The sequence below is a fragment of the Lemur catta genome, unplaced genomic scaffold (assembly GCF_020740605.2).
Source record: "Lemur catta isolate mLemCat1 unplaced genomic scaffold, mLemCat1.pri scaffold_121_ctg1, whole genome shotgun sequence".
Taxonomy (NCBI): Eukaryota; Metazoa; Chordata; class Mammalia; order Primates; family Lemuridae; genus Lemur; species Lemur catta.
The window spans coordinates 44,161-64,498 of NW_025423754.1; the positions used below are offsets into that span (position 1 = coordinate 44,161).

The 20,338-nt window shown below is 50.1% G+C and overlaps 1 protein-coding gene across 3 annotated transcripts; it reads right to left on the bottom strand.

The window, feature by feature from the left end:
• Nucleotides 1-2,960: 2,960 nt before the first annotated feature.
• LOC123629269 (cytochrome P450 4F2-like) lies at nt 2,961-19,048 on the bottom strand. Of its 3 annotated transcripts, XM_045539103.1 has the most exons (13): nt 18,847-19,048; nt 17,553-17,669; nt 15,466-15,492; nt 14,198-14,251; nt 13,978-14,105; nt 12,643-12,764; nt 11,674-11,944; nt 11,283-11,349; nt 10,957-11,086; nt 3,856-3,989; nt 3,696-3,760; nt 3,450-3,532; nt 2,961-3,138 (listed from the first exon to the last, which is right to left on the bottom strand). In XM_045539103.1, the coding sequence occupies exons 1-13, from the start codon at nt 19,046-19,048 to the stop codon at nt 2,961-2,963; spliced, it is 1,578 nt and encodes a 525-aa protein (XP_045395059.1). The 3 variants fall into 3 exon arrangements, with proteins under 3 accessions (XP_045395059.1, XP_045395057.1, XP_045395058.1); XM_045539101.1 differs by lacking the exon at nt 15,466-15,492 and having other exon boundaries at nt 14,198-14,257; nt 17,532-17,669; XM_045539102.1 differs by lacking the exons at nt 15,466-15,492; nt 17,553-17,669 and adding an exon at nt 15,681-15,819 and having other exon boundaries at nt 18,845-19,048.
• Nucleotides 19,049-20,338: the final 1,290 nt, after the last annotated feature.

Below are 20,338 nucleotides of genomic sequence, written 5' to 3' on the forward strand. Positions count from 1 at the left end.
AATTTTTTGTAGAAGTGGGGTCTCACTATGTTGCCCAGGATGGTCTCAAGCCCCTGGCCTCAAGCAATCCTCCCACCTTGGCCTCCCAAAGTGCTGGGATTACAGGTGTGTGCCCCCACATCCTAACTATGGATACTTTGAACTTACTGAATATTCTAATGAATGTTTTTCAACAGCAGGTTACTACATTTCTCAAAACTTAAAGTTATCTTTTGTGACTTAGAACCTTTGCAAAATTTAAATTGCAATGCAAAAAGGAGGGAGAGGGAGGAAATTAACCCTCGTGACCTATTAATTCTTAACATATTTGGCTCCTATGTTATACATACTGGCATGTTCAGTTCTCACAATAGCCCAGTAAGGTGGACACTATTAGATAGTAAAAGAACTGAAGCTTAGAGAGATAAGAAGTTTTCCCCAAGCCAAACAGCCAGTAAATACAGAATGGGATTCTGACCTCGGTAGTACAACTCCATGGTGACGTGGATTGTCTTAGTCCACTCAGGCTGCTATAACAAGATACTGTAAACTGGGTAATTTATAAACACCAGAAAGGTATTGCTCACAGTTCAGGAGTCTGGGAAGTCCAATATGATGGTTCCAGCAAATTCAGTGTCTAGTGAGAGCATGTTCCTTGTAGATGGCATCTTCTTTGTGTCCAGCCATGGTGGAAGGGACAAACAAACTCCCTCATGTCTCTTTTTTAAAGACATTAGTCCCATTTATGAAGGCAAAGCCCTCGTGACCTAGTCACCTCCCAAAGGACTCTCGTCTTAATACTGCCACATTGGTGGTCAGATTAAAAGGTATGAATTTGTGGGGGACACAAACATTCAGATGATGGTATGGATTCAGGATCATCTGGCACTGACTGAATCTACCTAGCCGCCACATCTTCCCTAAAGAGCTGTCCTTGTCCTTAGGGTCCAAGAGGACCATGGACAGTGGTTTGAGGTGAAGGAAAGGGAGGTTTATTAATTTGCTGGCCAATGAGGAAAATGGCAGATTCCCATCTTAAAACACCACTTTTCCTAACTACAAGCAGAAATACAGAGCTTTTAAAGGAAAGGTTTTCAGCTTTGGGCTATTGCTGTTTAACTACAGTGTATGGTTCTGATCGAACCCATCTCAGGTGAAGACAATCTTGTGACCTCCACCCAGACCTCCACCGGAACAGTTCCACTGAGCCACCTCCTGTGGTACAAAGAACAAAGGACACTCCCCTGCCCCTCCTGACCACTGGCCTGAAGCAGGGATGCAGGTTTTAAATCCCAAAAAGAGTGGGGGAAGTTTTAAAGAGACAGCTCATAAAACATCTTTACCCTTTTTAAGGCCGTTCCCTCTGTTACACTGTCCCCACGTGGAAAAGTCAAAGATTAGGTAGCGATTCTGGTAATCTTCCTTAACAGAAAACTGCTCTCCCAAGTATCCCCCTCCTGCTTCCTGCTGCTTGCAAGATTGGTGTGGTATCTGGAGCTCAGTCGCTCAAGGCTGCAGTGAGCTAGGATTCTGTCACTAAATGCTGGGAGTGGGGGCGGGACTCTCAAAGCTGGATGCTTTTCCAATTCCTTACATGAATAAATGACATGAAGCCAGGCACAGTGGCTCACACCTGTAACCCTAGCACTCTGGGAGGCCGAGGAGGGAGAGATCACTCGAGGTCAGGAGTTCGAGACCAGCCTGAGCAAGAGCGAGACCCTGTCTCTACTAAAAATAGAAAGGCATGATTTGGACGGCTAAAAATATATATAGAAAAAAAATTATCCAGGCATGATGGCACATGCCTGTAGTCCCAGCTACTCAGGAGGCTGAGGCAGAAGGATTGCTTAAGCCCAGGAGTTTGAGTTTGCTGTGAGCTCGGCTGACACCACAGCACTCTAGCCTGAGCAACAGAGCAAGACTCTGTCTCAAAAATAAATAAATAAATAAATAAATAAATAAATAAATAACATAAAAGGAAAATTTAAAAATGACAAAGACATGATAAAAAAGAAAAACAGAAACCTAAAATATACATAAATTATACGTTCACACTAGGAGCATGTCTCAATTAAGAAAATGTGAAACTCTGTTTTAACAACTTCATGATGAGAGGGGAATAATATCAAAGCCCAGGGGTGATACAAGCAGCGGAATTTGAAATAAGACCCTAGTCACTTAAGAGGAACCCTCAAAGGGCTCCCATCTCCCAGGGTGAGAGTAAACTGAAGTGGAGGAGACTGAACATGTGATTTCAGCTTAAATTTAAGCTGGCTTAGTGACCTTGAACCCCACAGGCCTTTAACTTCTTTTAACATAATTCAAATTGTAAAAATATTATTTCAAATATGACAGCCAATACCAAGGCAAAGATAACCAAACAGACAAAAATCACTGACCCCATGAGTGAAAACCAGCAGAAACGACAGGCAATATAATAGACACAGATACCGCAATGATCAGACACACACTATAAAGCAACCCGGCTGATTATGTTTAATAAACATAGTATTTTAGTAACCATAGAAACACAGTGAAGAAAACTTAGGAGAGAAAAGACTGGGTGTTTTAGATCAGACACAAGGTCAGGGTAGTAGAAGTGTAATGCCTCTGTGGGTTTGCTTCTGCGACTCAAGAGCCTCAAACCTGCCTCTTATGTCCCTCTTTAATCCTGGTCCTTCTCCTGCTCAAATACCTCCCATGGGTCCTCTGGCCCACAGAAAAAAGTCCATCCTTGGACCCTGGGAGAACCCACCATCAGTGTGGGAGCCCTGTGTTCAGCCAGAGAGTGACTCAGGTTCCTGGGCTCAGGGACACCACCCCGCCTCCACCAGGAGTCCCACCTGCAGGTGCCTGCAGTCCCCCCGCGCCCCCTGCTGGCTCTGGGTGAGGCTCAGGCACAGGTGACAGCAGTTTTATTCCTGGGAGTCTGCAAAAGCTGGTGGGAGGGTCGAAGTGGGTCTTAAGCCTGCAGCATTGAGTCACTGCTGGCCGGCGCTCAGCGGCTCCACCCACAGCCAGAGGCCGCCCTCGGCTCGGAGGACCAGCTCCGGCTTCCTGCGCGGCTCCGTGTCGTGGGGCAGGATGCGGAAGCGCAGCAGCGTGAGCGCCAGGACCACCTTCATCTCGGTCATGGCGAAGGTCTGCCCAATGCAGTTCCTGGGGGTGGAGGTGGGGACAGTGACGGCACCCAGGACCCCCATCCGGGCCCCATCGTGCCTGGAACCTACCCTGGCCCCCCCACCCTCCCCAGATCAGCGTGGGGGGCAGAGGGGCGAACTAACAGTGCCTGGGACCCCGCTGTGGGCTGATATATCCCCCCATGCTGGCTCAGACTCCAGCTCCCAACTCAAGAAGCAGATGGGAGAAGGTCTGAGAAAGCTACAAATGCAGACATGGGAGGGCTCTGATGAGGCCACTACTTGGACCACCCTCCCCCCATTCATGCCTCAGACCCCCACTGGCTTCACCTGGGCCCCGCCGAGAAGGGAATAAATGCCAGAGGTGACCTCTTCTGGGGGTTTTCTGGGTCGAAGCGGAAGGGGTCATAGACCTGGGGACGAGGCAAGATAGAGCTGCTGAGTGGGGTCTCTCAGGAATCACAGCCACCCCCAGAAAAGACAAATGTGGGCACAGCAGAAGGAGAGTCTGATTTCACCAGTCAGGACCCCTCCCCTTCACCAGGTCCAGGATGGACAAGGGGGGAGGGGCAGCACCTCAGGGTCCGACCAGACTGACGGGTTGTGATGAATCCCAAAGATGCTGATGGTACAGACGTTCCCTGTTGGGAGGAGGGAACAGTCAGGACAAGGTCCAAGATGCCTGATGGGACCACTACCCCACCCAGGAGCCGCCTCCCCCTGCCACTGTGGGCACCTTTGGGGATGACCCGGCCATCTGGGAGCACAATGTCCTTGGTGCAGCGGCGGGAGATGACAGTGACTGGGGGGTGCAGCCGCAGACTCTCTTTGACGCACATGGTGAGGAAGGGCAGCTGGGCCAGGTCCTCCCTAAGGAGCACCCCCAACAATTATCCAGGGAGCAAACACAGCCCTACCCCTGCCCTATGAGACCCTCTCACCTCCCTCTGAGCCTGAGTCATACAACAAAATTAACTCCAGAAGAATTAGGGATGTAAGCGTCAGAAAATCAAACTCACAAAAGCACTAGAAGAAAACTTGGCCTGGTAATTTTAGCAAAATACAAGCAAAAGCAAAACGCAAGTAAAGGGTATCCTTAAAAGTTTTAATGCATCTGCATGAAAATGTTTTAAAAATTACAAAATAAACTAACAAAAGCCAGGGTGGGTGGGACTCTCCAAGAGGGCTTATAAGTTTATTTGAATAAGTAAAGTCCACTTCACACTCTAGGGTGGGATGACCTAATATTGTAAAAGTACCAATTCTTTCTAAAATAATCAATATATTCAACACAATCCAATCAATATCAGACTGCATTTTTCTTTAGAATTTGACATTCTTATTCTGATTGGAAAAAACAAGCCTTGGCTAGAGTTAGGTCAATTTAAAAATAAAAGATCCAAGAAAGGAAACACAACCCACCACATATTAAGACCTATAACAAAGGCATAGCGTTATACTAAAAATGACATAAAACAATTTTTTGAAGTCTGTGGTACTGCTACAAGAACAGAAGAACAGGTCCATGGAACAGAGTAGAGAGCTTTCTGTCAAGCATGTGATAGGTGACAAGGGCAGGGACACAGACCAATGGAACAGAACAGAAAACCCAAATATAAAGCCATCCTCATATAGCCATCTAATCTTTGACAAAATAGACAAAAACATACTCTGGGGACAAGAATCCCTATTCAATAAATGGTGCTGGGAAAACTGGATAGCCACACGTAGAAGACTGAAACAGGACCCACAGATTTCTCCTCTCACAAAAATCAAATCACGGTGGATAACAGATTTAAACCTTAAATGGGAAACGATTAGAATTCTAGAAGAAAATGTAGGAAAGACTCTTACAGACATTGGTCTAGGCAAAGAATTTATGAAGAAAACCCCTAAGGCAATCGCAGCAACAACAAAATAAATGAATGGGACCTGATTAAATTAAAAAGCTTCTGCACAGCAAAGAAACAGTCACGAAAATAGACAGCCTACAGAATGGGAAAAAATTTTCGCATACTACACATCAGGTAAAAGACTGATAACAAGAATCTATTTAGAACTCAGGAAAATCAGCAAGAAAAAATCAAACAATCCTATCAAAAAGTGGGCAAATGACATGAATAGAAATTTTTCAAAAGAAGATATAAGAATGGCTAACAAACATATGAAAAAATGCTCAACATCCCTAATCATCAGGGAAATGCAAATCAAAACCACAATGAGATGCCACTTAACTCCGGTGAGAATGGCCTTTATCAAAAAATCCCAAAACAACACATGTTGGCGTGGATGCGGAGAGACAGGAACACTCATACACTGCTGGTGGGAATGCAAACTAGTGCAACCCCTATGGAAAGCATTATGGAGATACGTGAAACAGATTCAAGTAGACCTACCATTCGATCCAGCAATCCCATTATTGGGCATCTACCCAGAAGAACAAAAGTCATTCAATAACAAAGACACCTGTACCCGAATGTTTATAGCAGCTCAATTCACAATCGCAAAGATGTGGAAACAACCCAAGTGCCCCTCAATCCACGAATGGATTAGTATACTGTGGTATATGTATACCATGGAGTATTACTCAGCTATAAGAAATAACGATGATACGACATCTCTTTGGTTCTCCTGGAGAGAGTTGGAACCCATTATATTAAGTGAAGTATCCAAAGAATGGAAAAACAAGCATCACATGTACTCACATGTACTCAGGGAAACTGGTTTCCCTGATCATCACCTAAATGCACATCAGGGAAGGATACCAATTGGATATCAGACTGAGACGGGGGGTGGGGGGAGGGGATGGATGTATGCCTACATGATGAGTGCATTGCGCACCGTCTGGGGAATGGTCATGCTTGAAGGTGCTGACTCGGGGAGGGGGGGAAGGGATGGAGGTATGACTACATGGTGAATGCCAGGCGCACTGTCTGGAGAATGGACGCACCTGGGGCTCTGGCTCGGGGGGATGGGCGGGACACGGACAATGTGTGTGACCTGAGCTTTTGTACCCCCATGAAGAGCTGAAATAATAAATAAAAAATAAAAAAAAATAAAAAAATATAAAGGAGGATCCACACACCCCTGGGCAATGGATACTTGGTGGCAGGTGTTCAGACAGTTGGCAATGTGGCCACAAAAAGACCAGATGCTTGTCTACTCTGTATACAGGGTGGAGTCTCTTCCTAGATGAGAAAGGTAAAACTACAAAGTTAAAATAAGATAACATAAGAGATATTTTTGTGACCTAGGAGTAGGAATTCTTAACACCCCAAAAGCACAAGCAGAAAGATCAAACAAAAAATATACATGAAAATTAAGAATTTCTGTGCAATAAAAGAAACCATGTAGCAAATTACATTCTGATGAGAGATTCAGAGGAGATATTTACCATAAATATATAGCTCTAGAACAATGTTTTGAATAGGTAAGATATTCCTGCAAATCAACAAGAGAAAGGACAGGTGAACTAACAGAAAACTCAGCAAAGAATATGACCCAAGAACTTAGGGAAGCCCAAATAGGAGATATATTAGGAAGTGCTCAAAGTCGCTTGTTATCAGGGAAATGAAAATTGTCTAACAATGACACGTCACATCGCATCTATTCCAGCAAGAGTTAGCAAGGTAGGTAATGCTAAGGGTTAGCTGAGGATAGGGGTAGAGGAACCTCATGCACTGACGATGGTGTGGACAGGAGCTGCCATTCTGCAGGGCAACTGCCAGTGCACAGTCAAGGACAGACCACATGTGTTTTATGGTACAGCAAGCTGGCTTCCACGTATAGATCCCAGAGAGATCCTCAGATACGGAGACAAAGAGACATGTACAAAGATGTTTATTGCACTGGAGAGACGGAAGCATCCAAAGGATCCAACGCTAAGGGGTGGGAGAGGAAAGAATCATAGGATGGTTTAAGCAATAAAGTCACTGTACTTAGAACCATGAATGGCTGATGAACTCACAGTGCTCCATTGCTGAAAATTTTAAGAACCAACACAAGATCTGTGATGCAGTAACATATTTGGAATTTTAAAATACATCCACTCCAACAACAAATTTTGCAAATAAAAGGCTCTATCTCTATAGAATCATATTTTTGCAGTGCTGGAAGTGGGGTATTGGGATTAAATTTGAAGAAATAAGAATTGCATGGAAAAATGAGTAGAACGGACCATGAACAGAGGAGTGCGGTAAACTCTCCTCTTGACAGCTGAGGTCAAAAAGCTAATTAATTAAAAGTTTCAAGAGTATTTTCAAACTGGTCAACCTGATAATAGAGTTCAAATGGAAAAGTAAGAACTCAGAAAATACTGTAAAAGCAAACTAATGAAACAGGACCAACTTGATCAAATATGGAAATATTTTTAAAAGTGTGATAACGAAGACTTCTTGGTGATTATGTATGACAAATAAATAAATGGAATGGACTAGAATCCAGGAGCAAACTCAAATTTATACATAAATTTAGCTTATTGTGAACCTGCTATTATTTAAAATCATAAGACAAGTACAACATAATTGTTACATTCTTTTGAGATAATGCATTAGCCATTTTGAGAAAAAAATAGATTCCTACCTCAGTACTTATTCCAATGTAGATTTCATAGAGGAAAGATATTAAATATAATCAATTAATAAAATATTAAATAAAATATTTTTAAAATACATAAAAACATTACAGGATAACACACAAGAGTTTTACACTTTATTATTAGAGTGTGAAAGCTTTTCCAAGCATGATTTTTTTAGGGGAAAAAAAACCCCAGAAACTATAAATGAAAGAATTGATAAATGTGACTATAAATAAGTGAACCAAACCAAAATAAATAAGGCAAAACCAAACATACAAAGACAATCCAAGGAAGAATTTTGCATAATGGAGAAAATAAATAATTTTCTTAATATTTAAAGAGATTTTATAAATTGGTAAGGAAAAAAACTAGAAAACCCCAAAGTAAGAAGGGAAAATTATGCAAACTGACACTTCACAGAAAAAGAAAACTGCATGGTGAACACAATACTCAACTTTACTCATATTTCAAGTGACATTCATTAAAATAGCAAAGTCTTATATTGCACCCATTAGATTGGCAGATGTTTTAAAGTTTCATAGAGAAAACTGTTGTGAAGGATATGAGGAAATGGGTATTCTGAAAATCTGTGTGTAAGAGTGGATTTTCTAAGAGCAATTGAACTATAAAACTCAGGTGATCTTTGATTCAGCAACTGTACTTCTAGGAATTTGTTCAATGGTGCTCACACGTGTAAGCCATGGTCAGTGTACATGGATGTTCACTGCATCGTATTTCTTACAGCAAAAGGCTCAGAACTATCCAAATGTCCATCAATGGAGAAATGTTTTCATAAATTATGCTGCACCAGTATGATGGAATCTTATACAAGTAGCAGAAAGGAGGAACCAGAGATCACTAGTCCTATCACAAACTGGAGGCTAAATCAGTAGAGAGATACTAACAGGCAATTTGGCAATATCTATTATAATTGAAAATGTTTACATAAACGTCCTCAACAGAGGGGTAGGCTGGGTTAACTGAGGATTGGTACATATCACGCAGAAAGGAGGAGCTCCAAGACACTCATTGAGAGAAAAGAACAGTGACAATATATACATATGTAGACTATATTGCCAAGGGAAAGGTCTAGAAGGGCTTACGACAAATGAAACAGATAAGATTAGGCTTGAAGTAGAGGATAACAATGGTGAACTTAATCTTCCCTGTAATGTTTTCTTTTGTGAAAATGGAAAATAAAACTTGTTCCTCTGATTGTCTTTTCAATTCAAAACTAATTTTTCAAACTTCATGCTGGAAAACTGAAAACATCCTAAAGCTATATTGTCAGTGCGCATACCTGAGCGCTCTGTGTATACTCCTAGTTGTGCGGAAACAGAGAGAGTGAACGAATGCATGAGGGGAGACAGACTGAGCAGACGAACATGGGTAGAGACGGAACACTGGAAGGACACAGGACGCCATGAAGGCAAGAATGGGGTTGGGGTGCTGGCACAAGAGGGAAGCTTATAGTCATCATAACCCTTTTGTACTGTTTCAGTATTTACCAAGTGTATAATTTTTTGAAGGTGAGGGCAGGACAAAAACAGGACAGCTGTGCTGAGCAAAGCTTTGAGGTTCATGGCAATACCTCCAAAGTGTTTGGTTCAATGTCTCCTCTCCGTCCCTCAGCCCTTGGACCAGAATGTACCCCCTGGACTCACAGCTCCCAACTCATCCCCTCCACTTTTCCCCCTTGTAGCCACAGAAAGATATTTCTGATACCGCGATCTGACCTGGACCTCCCCCGCTCAAACATCTCCCGTGGCTTCCCATTGGCCTCCTATGCTAGTCATAAATCTCCCTTCAAGAAAAAAAATTGCTATCCAGCTGCAAGAAGAGCAAGGAGTTGTCAGCCCCCAGCTCTAGGGTCTTCAAGTTCTGCTGCACCATTCAGCCAAGGCCACACTGTCCTGGGCAGGCCCCAGCCAATGACTGAGCATGAACATTCACTAGTGCCTGATCATTTCTGCCCAATGTCTGACTTCCCTAACAGCAGCCTCTCTGCCCACATTTATCTCATATCAACTTCCCAAAGGACTGTGACTGGCACACCTCAGGTTAAAGTTCAATCTCCCTATTTTTTTTCTTGAGACAGAGACTCACTCTGTCACCCCAGCTAGAGTACAGTGACATGATCATAGCTCACCACAACCTCGAACTCTTGGGCTCAAGTGATCCTCCTGCCTCAGCCTCCTGAGTAGCTGGGACCACAGGTGCATGCCATCATGCCTGGTTATTTTTTCTGTTTTTAGTAGAGATGGGGTCTCACTCTTGCTCAGGCTGGTCTCGAACTCTTGACCTGAAGTGATCCTCCCACCTCGGCCTTCCAAAGTGCTAGGATTACAGGTGTGAGCCACCGTGCCCGGCCTAAATTCCAATCTCTTTACATGGTTTCCACAGCATTCCAAGAGGGGCTTCCATTGCCAGCTCCAGCCTCACCCGGAGCCTCTCCCTGTGCCTCGCACTGTGCATTTCACAAGGATTCAGACACTTTTACTTCCCCAAACACACCAGGCTCCCCCGTGCATGCTTCCACCCTGGCCTTTGCACGGCTGTCCCCTTGAGTGGAAGCGCTGTCCTGTCCCCACACCCAGCGTGGTGGGTTTGTACTCACTGCTTCCCTCCCCAGCCTCTCCTGCTTTGCCTCCTGCCCCAGCCTAGCCCATGCAGAATTAAGACGGGACTGTACACTACATCAGGAAAGGGCAGGCAGTGTGGATGTGCTTACTGAATGAAGAGATGGGTGCCCTTTACCCACTAAGATCTCTGTGAATCCGTGGAACAGACTATAACGTGGGAATTAGGGGCAAGCGCAAAAACCAAAAAGAGTGAAGTCTTGGGGGAAAAATGCAACTGTAGACAGAAAAGCCAGGGGGTGGAGGAGCAGTTTCTTTACTGCATACCTGCTGGGTGGCATATGTTTTATACACATTGTCACTAAATCTCCAAGAAGCCCTGGTGGGTAGAAATGTGTCCCATTTACAAAAAAGAAAGGGGCTCAGAAAAGAGGATTGATTATACTAATGTAGCATAGCAAGTTATTGGGCCAATAAATATGGACTCCTAGAACTTTCTTCCCCAAAGCCTGTAAGCTTTCTCTTGCTAGCCAGGCGGGGTACCAGGCCCTGCTTCTGGGCTCTGCTCCTATTGCCACTAGGCAATAATGGCAGAGTCAGCAAAAACCATCCCCGCTTCCCCACCTGGCAGCAGAGCCAATGATAACAGGCTCAGGAACAGGCCATGAGGACCTGCACTCACCATTCAATCTCTGTAGGCTCGCGGTCCCTCAGCAGCTCTCGCACCTCCTGCCGGCAGCGCTCCTGGTGTTCCGGGTGCCTCGCAAGGTTGTACAGGACCCAGGAGAGACCACTGGCCGTGGTGTCATGGCCTGAGGGGAGCCAGGCAGGCTTGAGTCTCTGGGCTGCTCCAGCACCAGGGTGTGGACAGCGCCCTACATTGAGGCTCTCAGGGAGGATGAGGGGTGGGGGAGGATGGGCAGAATGGAGTGATCCAAGGTCCACCCACCGCATCCCTGGGATGGAGAGACCCCTGTCCCCACTGTAGTCCCACACTGGGACACTTACCCCCAAACATGAAGGTATCAGCCTCTGCTCGTATGTCCTCATCTGACAACTCCTTCCCATCTTCATCCTGGAGACAGAAGGCAAAACCCCCAATCACACCAGCTCTGAGGGCACCTGAGTCCAACCTGAAACAGTCCTGAAGACCCATTGTTCAAGCAGAATGCCTCCCTTGTCATCTCCAGACCTGCAACACATGCTTCTTAACTGATCTCCTGCCTCCTGCTTGCTCCTCCCAGGCACCTCCTACACAGTCACCTCTGCAACTTATGTCTCACTTGTCCCGCCCTTCATGGCTCCCCAGTGCCCTGTGGATCAAGTACAAGTTCATGAATCTGATATTTGACATCAGTGTCTAGTCCACCTCTTGAATTCAGGTCCCAGAGAGGCCCACCTTGGCCAGTAGAAGCACATCGATGAAGTCCAAAGTCTTGGACTTGGCCTTGGCTTTGAGGAAGCCATCAACACCCTGGCTTTCGAGAGTGTGGCGCCGTTCCTGGATGGCAGTATTCGTGAAGTCGTGCACCAGGTCACAGGCTCTGCGGAAGCGCCGTCCGTCGGGAGTGAGGTAGTACAGGAAGTCTGTGTACAAGAAGATCTGCTGGTGCCGTTTCACTATGAGAGCACTGAGCTCCAGGACGGCTGCAATGTATTCACTGGGACTCCTGCAGGACCAGGCCAGAGAGAGGAAGCAGCTCCGTGACACACACAGAACTCCAGAAGCACCTCCCAGACAGCATCCCAGGACCACGTTCCATCCAGAAGATGTTGCCTCCATGTCCATTTCTCTCTCCACCTCCCACTCTCTGTGAGCTGCCTCATGTCCAGGTCCCCAGGGCAGAGCTTGGGCACCATGTTCATTTTCTCTCTTTCTTATGCAACATCCAGTCCTGCCCATTCTTCCTCAGTTTCTCCCAAAACTTCCCCATCTTCTCCACTGAGCTCAGACCTCCTCCTCTCCAAGGTCCTAATCCTCACGTCTACATGACCATCAATCCTCTATAGAGCCAAATGTCCAAGCTCAGCTCTGACCAAGACTCTCATCTGCTCAAACACCCTCCATGGCTCCCTGGGAATCTCAGGACAAAATTCCTGCCCCTCTGCCTGGCTGTCAATGTCCTTAAGACCTAGCCAGTGCCGACCCTCCACCTCCTTCCATGGCGTCTCCTTACCACCTGTTGCACGTGCTCTGCTCGTCCTCGCCTCCCTGCCTTCATGGACACGCCTCCACCTACCTGGAAGAACTGCTCTTTCTCTCTCCCCTTCCCTGTTTTTAATGCTTCCCACCTCTTCTGGGAAGGCTCTGGTCTGTTCTCCCTTCTCCACTTAATCGCATGTCCCCACGCCCTGAGCAAGGACTCACTCCTGACAATGGCTGTCGAAGCTGAAGATGCATTTCTGCAGACTGTCCAAGGTCAGGAGGCTGATGTGTTCAAACATGTCCAGACAGACGCTGCCCTCCGAGGCCAGGCGCTGCCACTTGGCCTGACCAGAGAAGGGCACAGAGCTGAGGCTGGTCCCTGGCTCCCTTGAGCCCCTGCCCAACCCCAACCACCAGGATAGACTCCCCCAGAAGCAGCCTCCTGGTCCTCTGCCACAGGCACCCACCCCCAAGGAGGACCAGGCTTGGGTGGGAGAAGAGGCTGTTACTGTTTGGAGATGAAGACCCCAAGGCTGGGATTCAGGAGACCTGAGTGCAGGTTCCAACTCTATCTACTATGCTCTGAGTGCCCTTGGTCAGCTCATTGCCCTCCCCTACGTCCCACCTGTCAAATCTTCAGTAATAGTTAAGTTGACCTGCTTTGGTGCCAGATAAACCAACCCCTCCTCCACCACTCCTAGCTCAGTTACTAGCTGGGTGAACTTGGGCAAGCTCCCTGACCTCTCTGACCCTCAGTTTTCTCATCTATAATGTGGCCATCACAGTCATCTCTACCTCACAGGGTTGTGAAAATTAAATCGGAGACAACATATATCATGGAATTGCTGCATAGTCTCTGGCATACAGCAAGTGCTCAATCTATGTTAGCTCTCATTGTCATCACATCAGCATACGGCTATGTGATGGCAGAAATGTCCTCAAGTTTTCATCCCTCCCCCTTTGCCATGAGATTTGCAGCTCCTTCCATTAGGGGGTAGAACATTTGTTTCCATCCCTTGAAGCTGAGCTGGACTTGGGACCTGCCTTGGCCAACAGAATGTGGCAAAAATGACAGCGTGCTAGCTCCGAAAGGAAGAATCAAGAGGCACTGAGTGTTTCTGATCACCCTCTTGGAACCCAGTTTCCACCATGCCAGCAAGCCCAGGCTAACCTCCTGGAACATAAGGGGCAAATGGAAGAGTCCAGTCGACCCACCAAGGCCAGTGAGTTTTAAAGTGGTTTGTCTTGCAAAAAGAGCTACCCTGCAATCTTCATCACTATTACCTTAAGCTTACAGGACTTCTGTGAGAGAGACTAGAAATCACTGCCTTCTGGGCACCCACGATGTGCCAGATACAGGTCTCCATTTCATCAACTTGACCATTCTTTAAGTAGGAATTGTTATGCCCATTTCACAGATGAAGAAACCAAGGCTCAAAGAAGAAAATCAATCATCCCAAAGCCACCCAGCAGAGCCAAAATTTCAGACCAGATCTGTCTGAGGTCATTCCCACTTTCCCAAAGCTCCAGCTGGGACCCTGGGTTCAAGGGACTCACATGCATGATGTTGGCACTCTTGTTGAAAATCTTCACGTAGGGCTTCAAGATTTCAAAGTGGAAGGCGGGTGTCAGCAGGCGGCGGTGGTGGCTCCACTTGTCACCGGCACTCAGCAGGAGCCCATCCCCTAGTGGGGGCAGGCAAGGGCAGTGGGCCTGGGTACCACCTTCCCCTGGCCCCCAAGAGTGTCCCCAAATCCCTTCACCTGCAGTTACTCACCCAGCCAGGGTTTCAGGAAGCCATAGAAAGTCATATCCTTGGGTGTGATGGCAGCTGACGTGAATGAGGACCGTCAGGTGACACGGAGAGGGCGAGGGGAGGGGATTAGGGTGGGAGATGGAGGGTCCCAACCAGGGGTTTGCACTGCCCCGCTCCAAGCCCAGCATAGCAGGGAGGGGACCAAGGGCAGAGGAAGCAGGGAGGATCCGGGTGGGAGGGACCAGGCCAGGCTGCAGCAGACAGTAAGCAGGAAGCATGACACGCCCTAACGTAGCACAGCACACCCTATCATGCCTTGACACGGCTACTACATGGTCCAACATATTCTGCAACACCGGCGCACAGCCCACACCCTACAAGACACCTTTAGAGGGACCTAAGATAAGCTGCCTGCCTCCGCACTCCCTGACATCTCCTGACATGGACCTGGGACATGGCACTTGGCCTGACACATGTTGGCATGCTCCTGACCGTGGCCACAACATACATGACCTGTTCTGACATGACACGACATGCTCTGACATGGACCTGAAATGGTCTGACGTGACCTCAATTTGCCCCACAAATGAGCCCCAGATAGGACTTAACTATGGTCCTGCTGGTGTCCCAGGTGTGGCACAGACATGACCCAGACTTCCTCAGTGTCCTGCTCCACTCCACACTAAGTACCAAGTGCTTACGGTCAAGGGCTCCTCTGTCCTCTAAGAGACCAGAGGATGCTACCCCTCAGATGCTGAGCTCTGCCCACCACGATGAGCTGCCACAGCTCCCTCCAGCCCTAGAAGCCCCCAGGGCTGACCTGACACAGTTTACCAATCTGGGGGTCTGGCGGACCTTCCTCTGGACACCCCCTCCCTCCCAAACCACCTTTCAGCTTAGGGTCTCTCCCAACCGAGGCAACTGGGGCAGCAGAGAGTGCACAGGACTAAGATGGAGGCCTCGGTATGCTGTGTGACCTTGAGAGGTCATTGTGCCTCCCTAAGCCTCAGTTTCCTTACCCAGGAAATCCCCATCTCAAAAGTGGGCCTGCGACCTGGGCCAGGCAAATTTAAGGGAATCCTGTAAATACAGGGAATTTTCCATGGGGGTTGAGCTTCTGAGACCCACCTTTATCAGCCTGAGAGTGAAGCCATCACAGAGAGATGCAAAACTCAGAGATGAAGACAGGATCCTGGTCTCATTGTCTAAACACCTGGATCCAGCCATGCCTGAAGGCCACCCTTCCTGGACTTTACAGTCAGTAGTTTCTCTTTCTTTGCTTAGACCACATGAAGCTGAGTTTCCATTATTCACAACTGAAAGAGACCTCAGTAGCCAGAGAGAGCCGGGGACCTGCCCAGAGTCACCCAGCAGGTTGGTGGCACAGCCATGGTCTCTGTTGGTTGTTTCCGTTTCCCTGCTCAGCCTGGCCTGTCAGGGGGTGGGAGGGGCTGGGAGCAGAGGCAGGGAAGAGGCCGGGGGTATAGGCTCCTGGGAGACATACCTGAGGCCTGGAGCAGGGGGGCAACAAACTTAGGGTGGACGAGTCGCAGGATGGGGTAGAAGGGCCCGACCCACCAGAGGTGGATGTCACGGAAGTAGTGGCCCAGGTGCTCCATCAGCCGCATGCTTTCCTCGCTGCTCTGGGCCGGGGGATGGTCAAGGCTGATGCAGGGAGCCGCAGACACTACCACTGCCCACTGCAGCCGCCTGGCCACCACGCACCCCCACCCCTCTCGGCCCCTCTGCCTGGATTATTGGTCTACACCTCTTGTGGAGTCAGCTTCTCTCTGTCTCTGTCTGTGTCTCTATCTATGTACCTCTTGTCACTCACCCTCCTCTTCTGTGTGTCTTTCCCTAGATGGATACGTAGATGATGGATGGACGGATGGATGGATGGAGAGAGAAACAGGATGGATAGGTAGACATGCTAGATAGATATAAATGAGAGGTAAAGACACAGAAATGTGGAGAAATGGATATATAGGTGACTGGTAGGTAGATAGATGTGTGGGTATCAGTGCGTGTATGTGTGTCTTTTACTCCCTGTTTATCTGTTCCTTGCTCTGTGGCCTCCCCTCCCTCCCCCCTCTCCCATCTGTCTCCCTCGCTCTGTTTCTGTCTCTCTGTGTGTCTCTCCCTCTCTGTCTCTCCCCATCCCCCCGACACCTTACCATTCAGCCCACTTACTGTTCACCCCCCAGTTCACAGCTAATCTCACCCCACCCCACTTTCTCCTTTGTCCCCCAGCCCCAGCACAGCCACCTGCCACCAGCTCGGCAGCAAGTAAGCTGGGAGCAGGTGCAGCTATGCCCCTTCCCCAGAGCCTGGCTGCACCGCCCCAAGACAGGTCAACATCCCGGGCTGGAGTTCACCAGGGGACACTGTGTCCCCTCTCCACCCCTGACGCTCCCATCACCCCTACATGGTGCCCAGGCTGGATGCAGCTGGGAAGGACCTAGGAGACACAGGGATGGACTGAGAAGGAAGTGGAAGAAAACGCTGGACGCCACTCAGGGAACAAAAGCAGAGACAGCGGGGCAGTGGGAGTGGACACTGAAGGACAAAGGGACACGATCTTAGCGCGGACTCTCTGGAAGCAAAGCCTGAATGGCAGATGCCTGTGCAAGCGCTGTGCTGATGGAGGCGCCTCAGAGGGAGCTTGGAAGAAAGAGGGAGAAGCTGAATGAGCAAGAGAAGAAACCAGGCACGTGTAGGCTCAGCTGGTGTCTCCCCTCCCTAGCTCACACACTCTCCATGGCTCCCGGTGGCCCTCAGAATCAACTCCCTTCCCTATCTCCCCTTCCCCTTTTTTCTGCCTCTGATCCTGATTACTCCAGGGGCACCAAACTCCTCCTTGCTCAAAAGCCAGGTGCTCGCTCTCCAGCCTCCAGGCCCGGGGGTGGGCTACCCCACCATAGGGAACACATCTTGTCTTCTTTGCTTAAAAAATTCCTACTCACCTTCCAGACCCAGTTCCAACAACCCCTCCTCCAGGAAGCCTGCGTGCCTGCCCCAACGGCAGAAACCTTGATTCCCCTCGGGGCTCCCCCAGCCCCTGTCTCTCCCTGGAACCAGCCCTGACCACACAAGATTAGGGGAGCCTCAGTCTCTCTAGCCCTGGGTCCCCAAGATTGGGGGTGCCTCCAGGGCAGAGCCTGGGCTGAGTCTCCCCAGAGACCCCCACAGGGGGGTTGGCAAGTCAATGAGAGAAAGGAAAAGGTGACCAAGGCGCCCAGAGCTGCAGGGGCCTTGGGTTCTGCAGGGGCCACGCACGAGCTGGGCAGGGAGGGGCCGTCAAGTTTCAGACAGTGCCACGGCCCCACCACCAAGTGTTCCAGGTGGGTCCTAGTGGCATTGGCAACAGACCAGGCACCGTCGGGGTGGCAGAGACTGAGGAGGAGGAAGATGGGGCCCACCCACCCCTTAAAGCCATGGGGATAGGAGGCCAGCAGCTGAGTCAGGACCCTCAAGCCCTGCTCTGTGGGGTGACCTGCAAGGTGGCTGTCACCTTCCCAGAAGGAGCCACAGCCCATCCCCCCTGCAGCCTCCAGAGGCGGGTGGCCTTGGCAATGAGCTGTCTGTCTGGATTCTGCACAGATGGAGGGAATCTCTGCTTCCTCCTGCTCGTTTCCTCTGGGGACCAAGGTGCATCCCAGGACAGAGGGAGAAGAGGAGGTGCAGGAAGGACGGGACAGTCAACAGTCAGAGAGCTGCGGGAGACAGACAAGGTGGGCCAGGAGGTACCCCTGGGATTTGGGGGCCTGGAGGTCGCAGTCATCTCAAGGGAGCATGATAGGGCTGAGGAGCAGGGGAGGAGGGAGCGGGGAAATAGAGGCAGTGAGTGAACACAGCTCCTTGCCCAGGAGGGGACAGCAGAGCCAGCAGGCTGGCAGTTTGGGTGCAGAATGAGGTGCCCTGCACGGGGGCCGGGTGGGAATTTACATGTCACCGTCTGTCCTGTTTAGTGACTCTCTCCTGCACCCCTGCAGAGAAACCTCAGAGGAGCTGGGTGGTTTATCCCATCCAAGGAGAAGGTTTCTCCAAAGAGCCATGAGGACGGGGTTCCAGGCTGGGCTCTGGGACGCATCGGGACAACACGGACACTGGACGATAGGGTGAGAGGAGGAAGCTGCCCCAGGAAGGGGGTGGGGAGAGACTGCGATTTCTCCCCGTGGCCCAGCTGTGCCGTGGGCAGGGGTCGCAGCTGATCCCTGTGGGGAAGCCGCTGGCCGGAGAGAGGCAGAATCTGGCCTGAGGCCGACTGAGATGGCCCAGGCAGGGGTCAGACCCCGGTCAGTGCTGCCCCTGAGGAGGTCTCAAGTCTAGTGATGAAGACTATGGGTGGAGCGGGGTCCCTGCTCTGTGCAGCCCGCCCTGGAAGCCCCCAAGTAAGAGAGGGGTGCGCTACTGTGGAACAGATGGGCAGAATTTGACCCAAAGCAGGCTTGGGGCACGGAAAGGTACGAATGGCAAAGGCATGGGGCATGGGCGGGACTGAGGGAGGAAGGGATCTGGTGGGGCGGTGGGAAAGAGGGGCTCCCCTCGGCCGCCCTCGCTTCTCTGCCGTCCCAGACCCCAGCCCACCTCCCCCCCGGCTCCCTGAGCCCCTTCCCGGCCCTGGGGACGTCCACCCGCCCTGACACCCCAGCCCCGTCCTGCTGCCACACTCACCAGGCCCAGGTGACCCCAGAACCAGCTCCGCGTCGGGGGCTGCGGGAAACAGCGGAGGCGGCTGCAGGTGCCATAGAAGGCGTAGGTCCAGGCCAGGACGCGGGCCAGGAGCCAGGAGGCCCCGACCAGCAGCAGCACCAGCCACGGGGAGGCGGCCACCGGCCCCAGGCCCAGCCAGGACAGGCCCAGCTGCGGCATCCTGCAGGGCAGTGGGTGCAGGGGGAGTTCCTGAGGCCCCGGGGAGGGAAGGGGGCTCCAGGGCCGATGCAGAGGGGCAGGGCCGGGAGGGGTCACAGATGGGGACGCAGGGACTGAGAGCAGGGAGGGAGACCCAGGGACCCCAGGGGAAGAGGCAGAGTGAGGGGACAGAAACACAGTCAGGAGTGTCTTCTCCCCCTACAATCTCGTCTCCCCTCCTCCTGGGACTGCTATGCCCTGGTCTGTCCTTATACCCTGGACAAGGCTGAAAGGGCTGAGCTGAGCCACCCGGTCCCGGTCCCAGCTCGTCCCTCCCTAGCAGCCAACCAAAAACAAAGGGCATGGTGCAGAGGCGTTCAAACAGCCTGAGGCGCCAGATCCGGGTGAAATTGGATGGGAACCGAGCTCTCATGACTCTGCAGTGCTGAATCTACAATTAGAACACTCAGATTTTGGGGTTGGACGTCAAGCAGAAAATTCTATACCTGCCAAGGCTGCTTCTACAGCTGTGTGTTCACTGAGCACCTGCTTGGTGCTGGGCCCTGTTCCAGGCATTGAGGGTGCAATGTCCAAGTCCCTGCTGTGAAGGAGGAACATCTGGTAGAAAGAGGGGCCATGGCCACATAGAGAATCAAGAACACACAGTGAGAGAGACAGGAGGGCTTCCAGGAGGAGGCGTCCTTGAGTAGGAGCCAAAAGAAGAGAGAGTGAGGGCTGTGTGACTGAAAGGGCCTCCTTGATCATGGGTGAAGTGCCCAGTGGTGTGCACAAGCCAGTGTGTCCTTGCCCCTGTAACACCCATGCCCTGATGGCAGTCGGCGGCCCTGAGGAAACCAGCCAAGGAAGAAAAATCTGGTCCATTATCCAATCCAGAAGCAGGTGTCAGAGATTCCTTCAAACCCCAGCAGGTGTCTGCAGCCATCCAGGGGGCAGGAGGCAGAAAGCGAAGCAGCTTGGGAAGCAGGAAGTCTCAGGCAGGGATTTTTTCAGCCTCAGGAAGCTGGAGTCTCTCCAGTGGTTTCTCATCCAACAAGGAACTTCTCAGCTGCCAAATCACACATCCTGACTGATGCCATGTCCCCAGCGAGTGCTGTGGGGAGGGGTCACCTAGTGAAGACGGAAGCTGGTGCTTCTCTCCAAGGGCCCTCCCACCCCACCCGAAAGCGGGCAGTGGGGAAGTGAGTCAGAGCAGCAGTGGGGGTCACTCTGCGTGACCAGCCTCACACAGGACCCATCAGCTTATAAGCCTTGGTATTCACGTCTGCAAAATGGGCCCGATGAAGCTTCACA

Coding starts and splice junctions, on each gene's coding strand:
- LOC123629269 (XM_045539103.1), bottom strand. CDS start 19,048: ATGCCGCAGCTGGGCCTGTCCTGGCTGGGCCTGGGGCCGGTGGCCGCC. Junction 11,350..11,673: donor ATGTGCTTCTACTGGCCAAG/GTGGGCCTCTCT, acceptor TTCTGTCTCCAG/GATGAAGATGGGAAGGAGTT. Junction 3,990..10,956: donor GAGCCTACAGAGATTGAATG/GTGAGTGCAGGT, acceptor GGTGCTCCTTAG/GGAGGACCTGGCCCAGCTGC.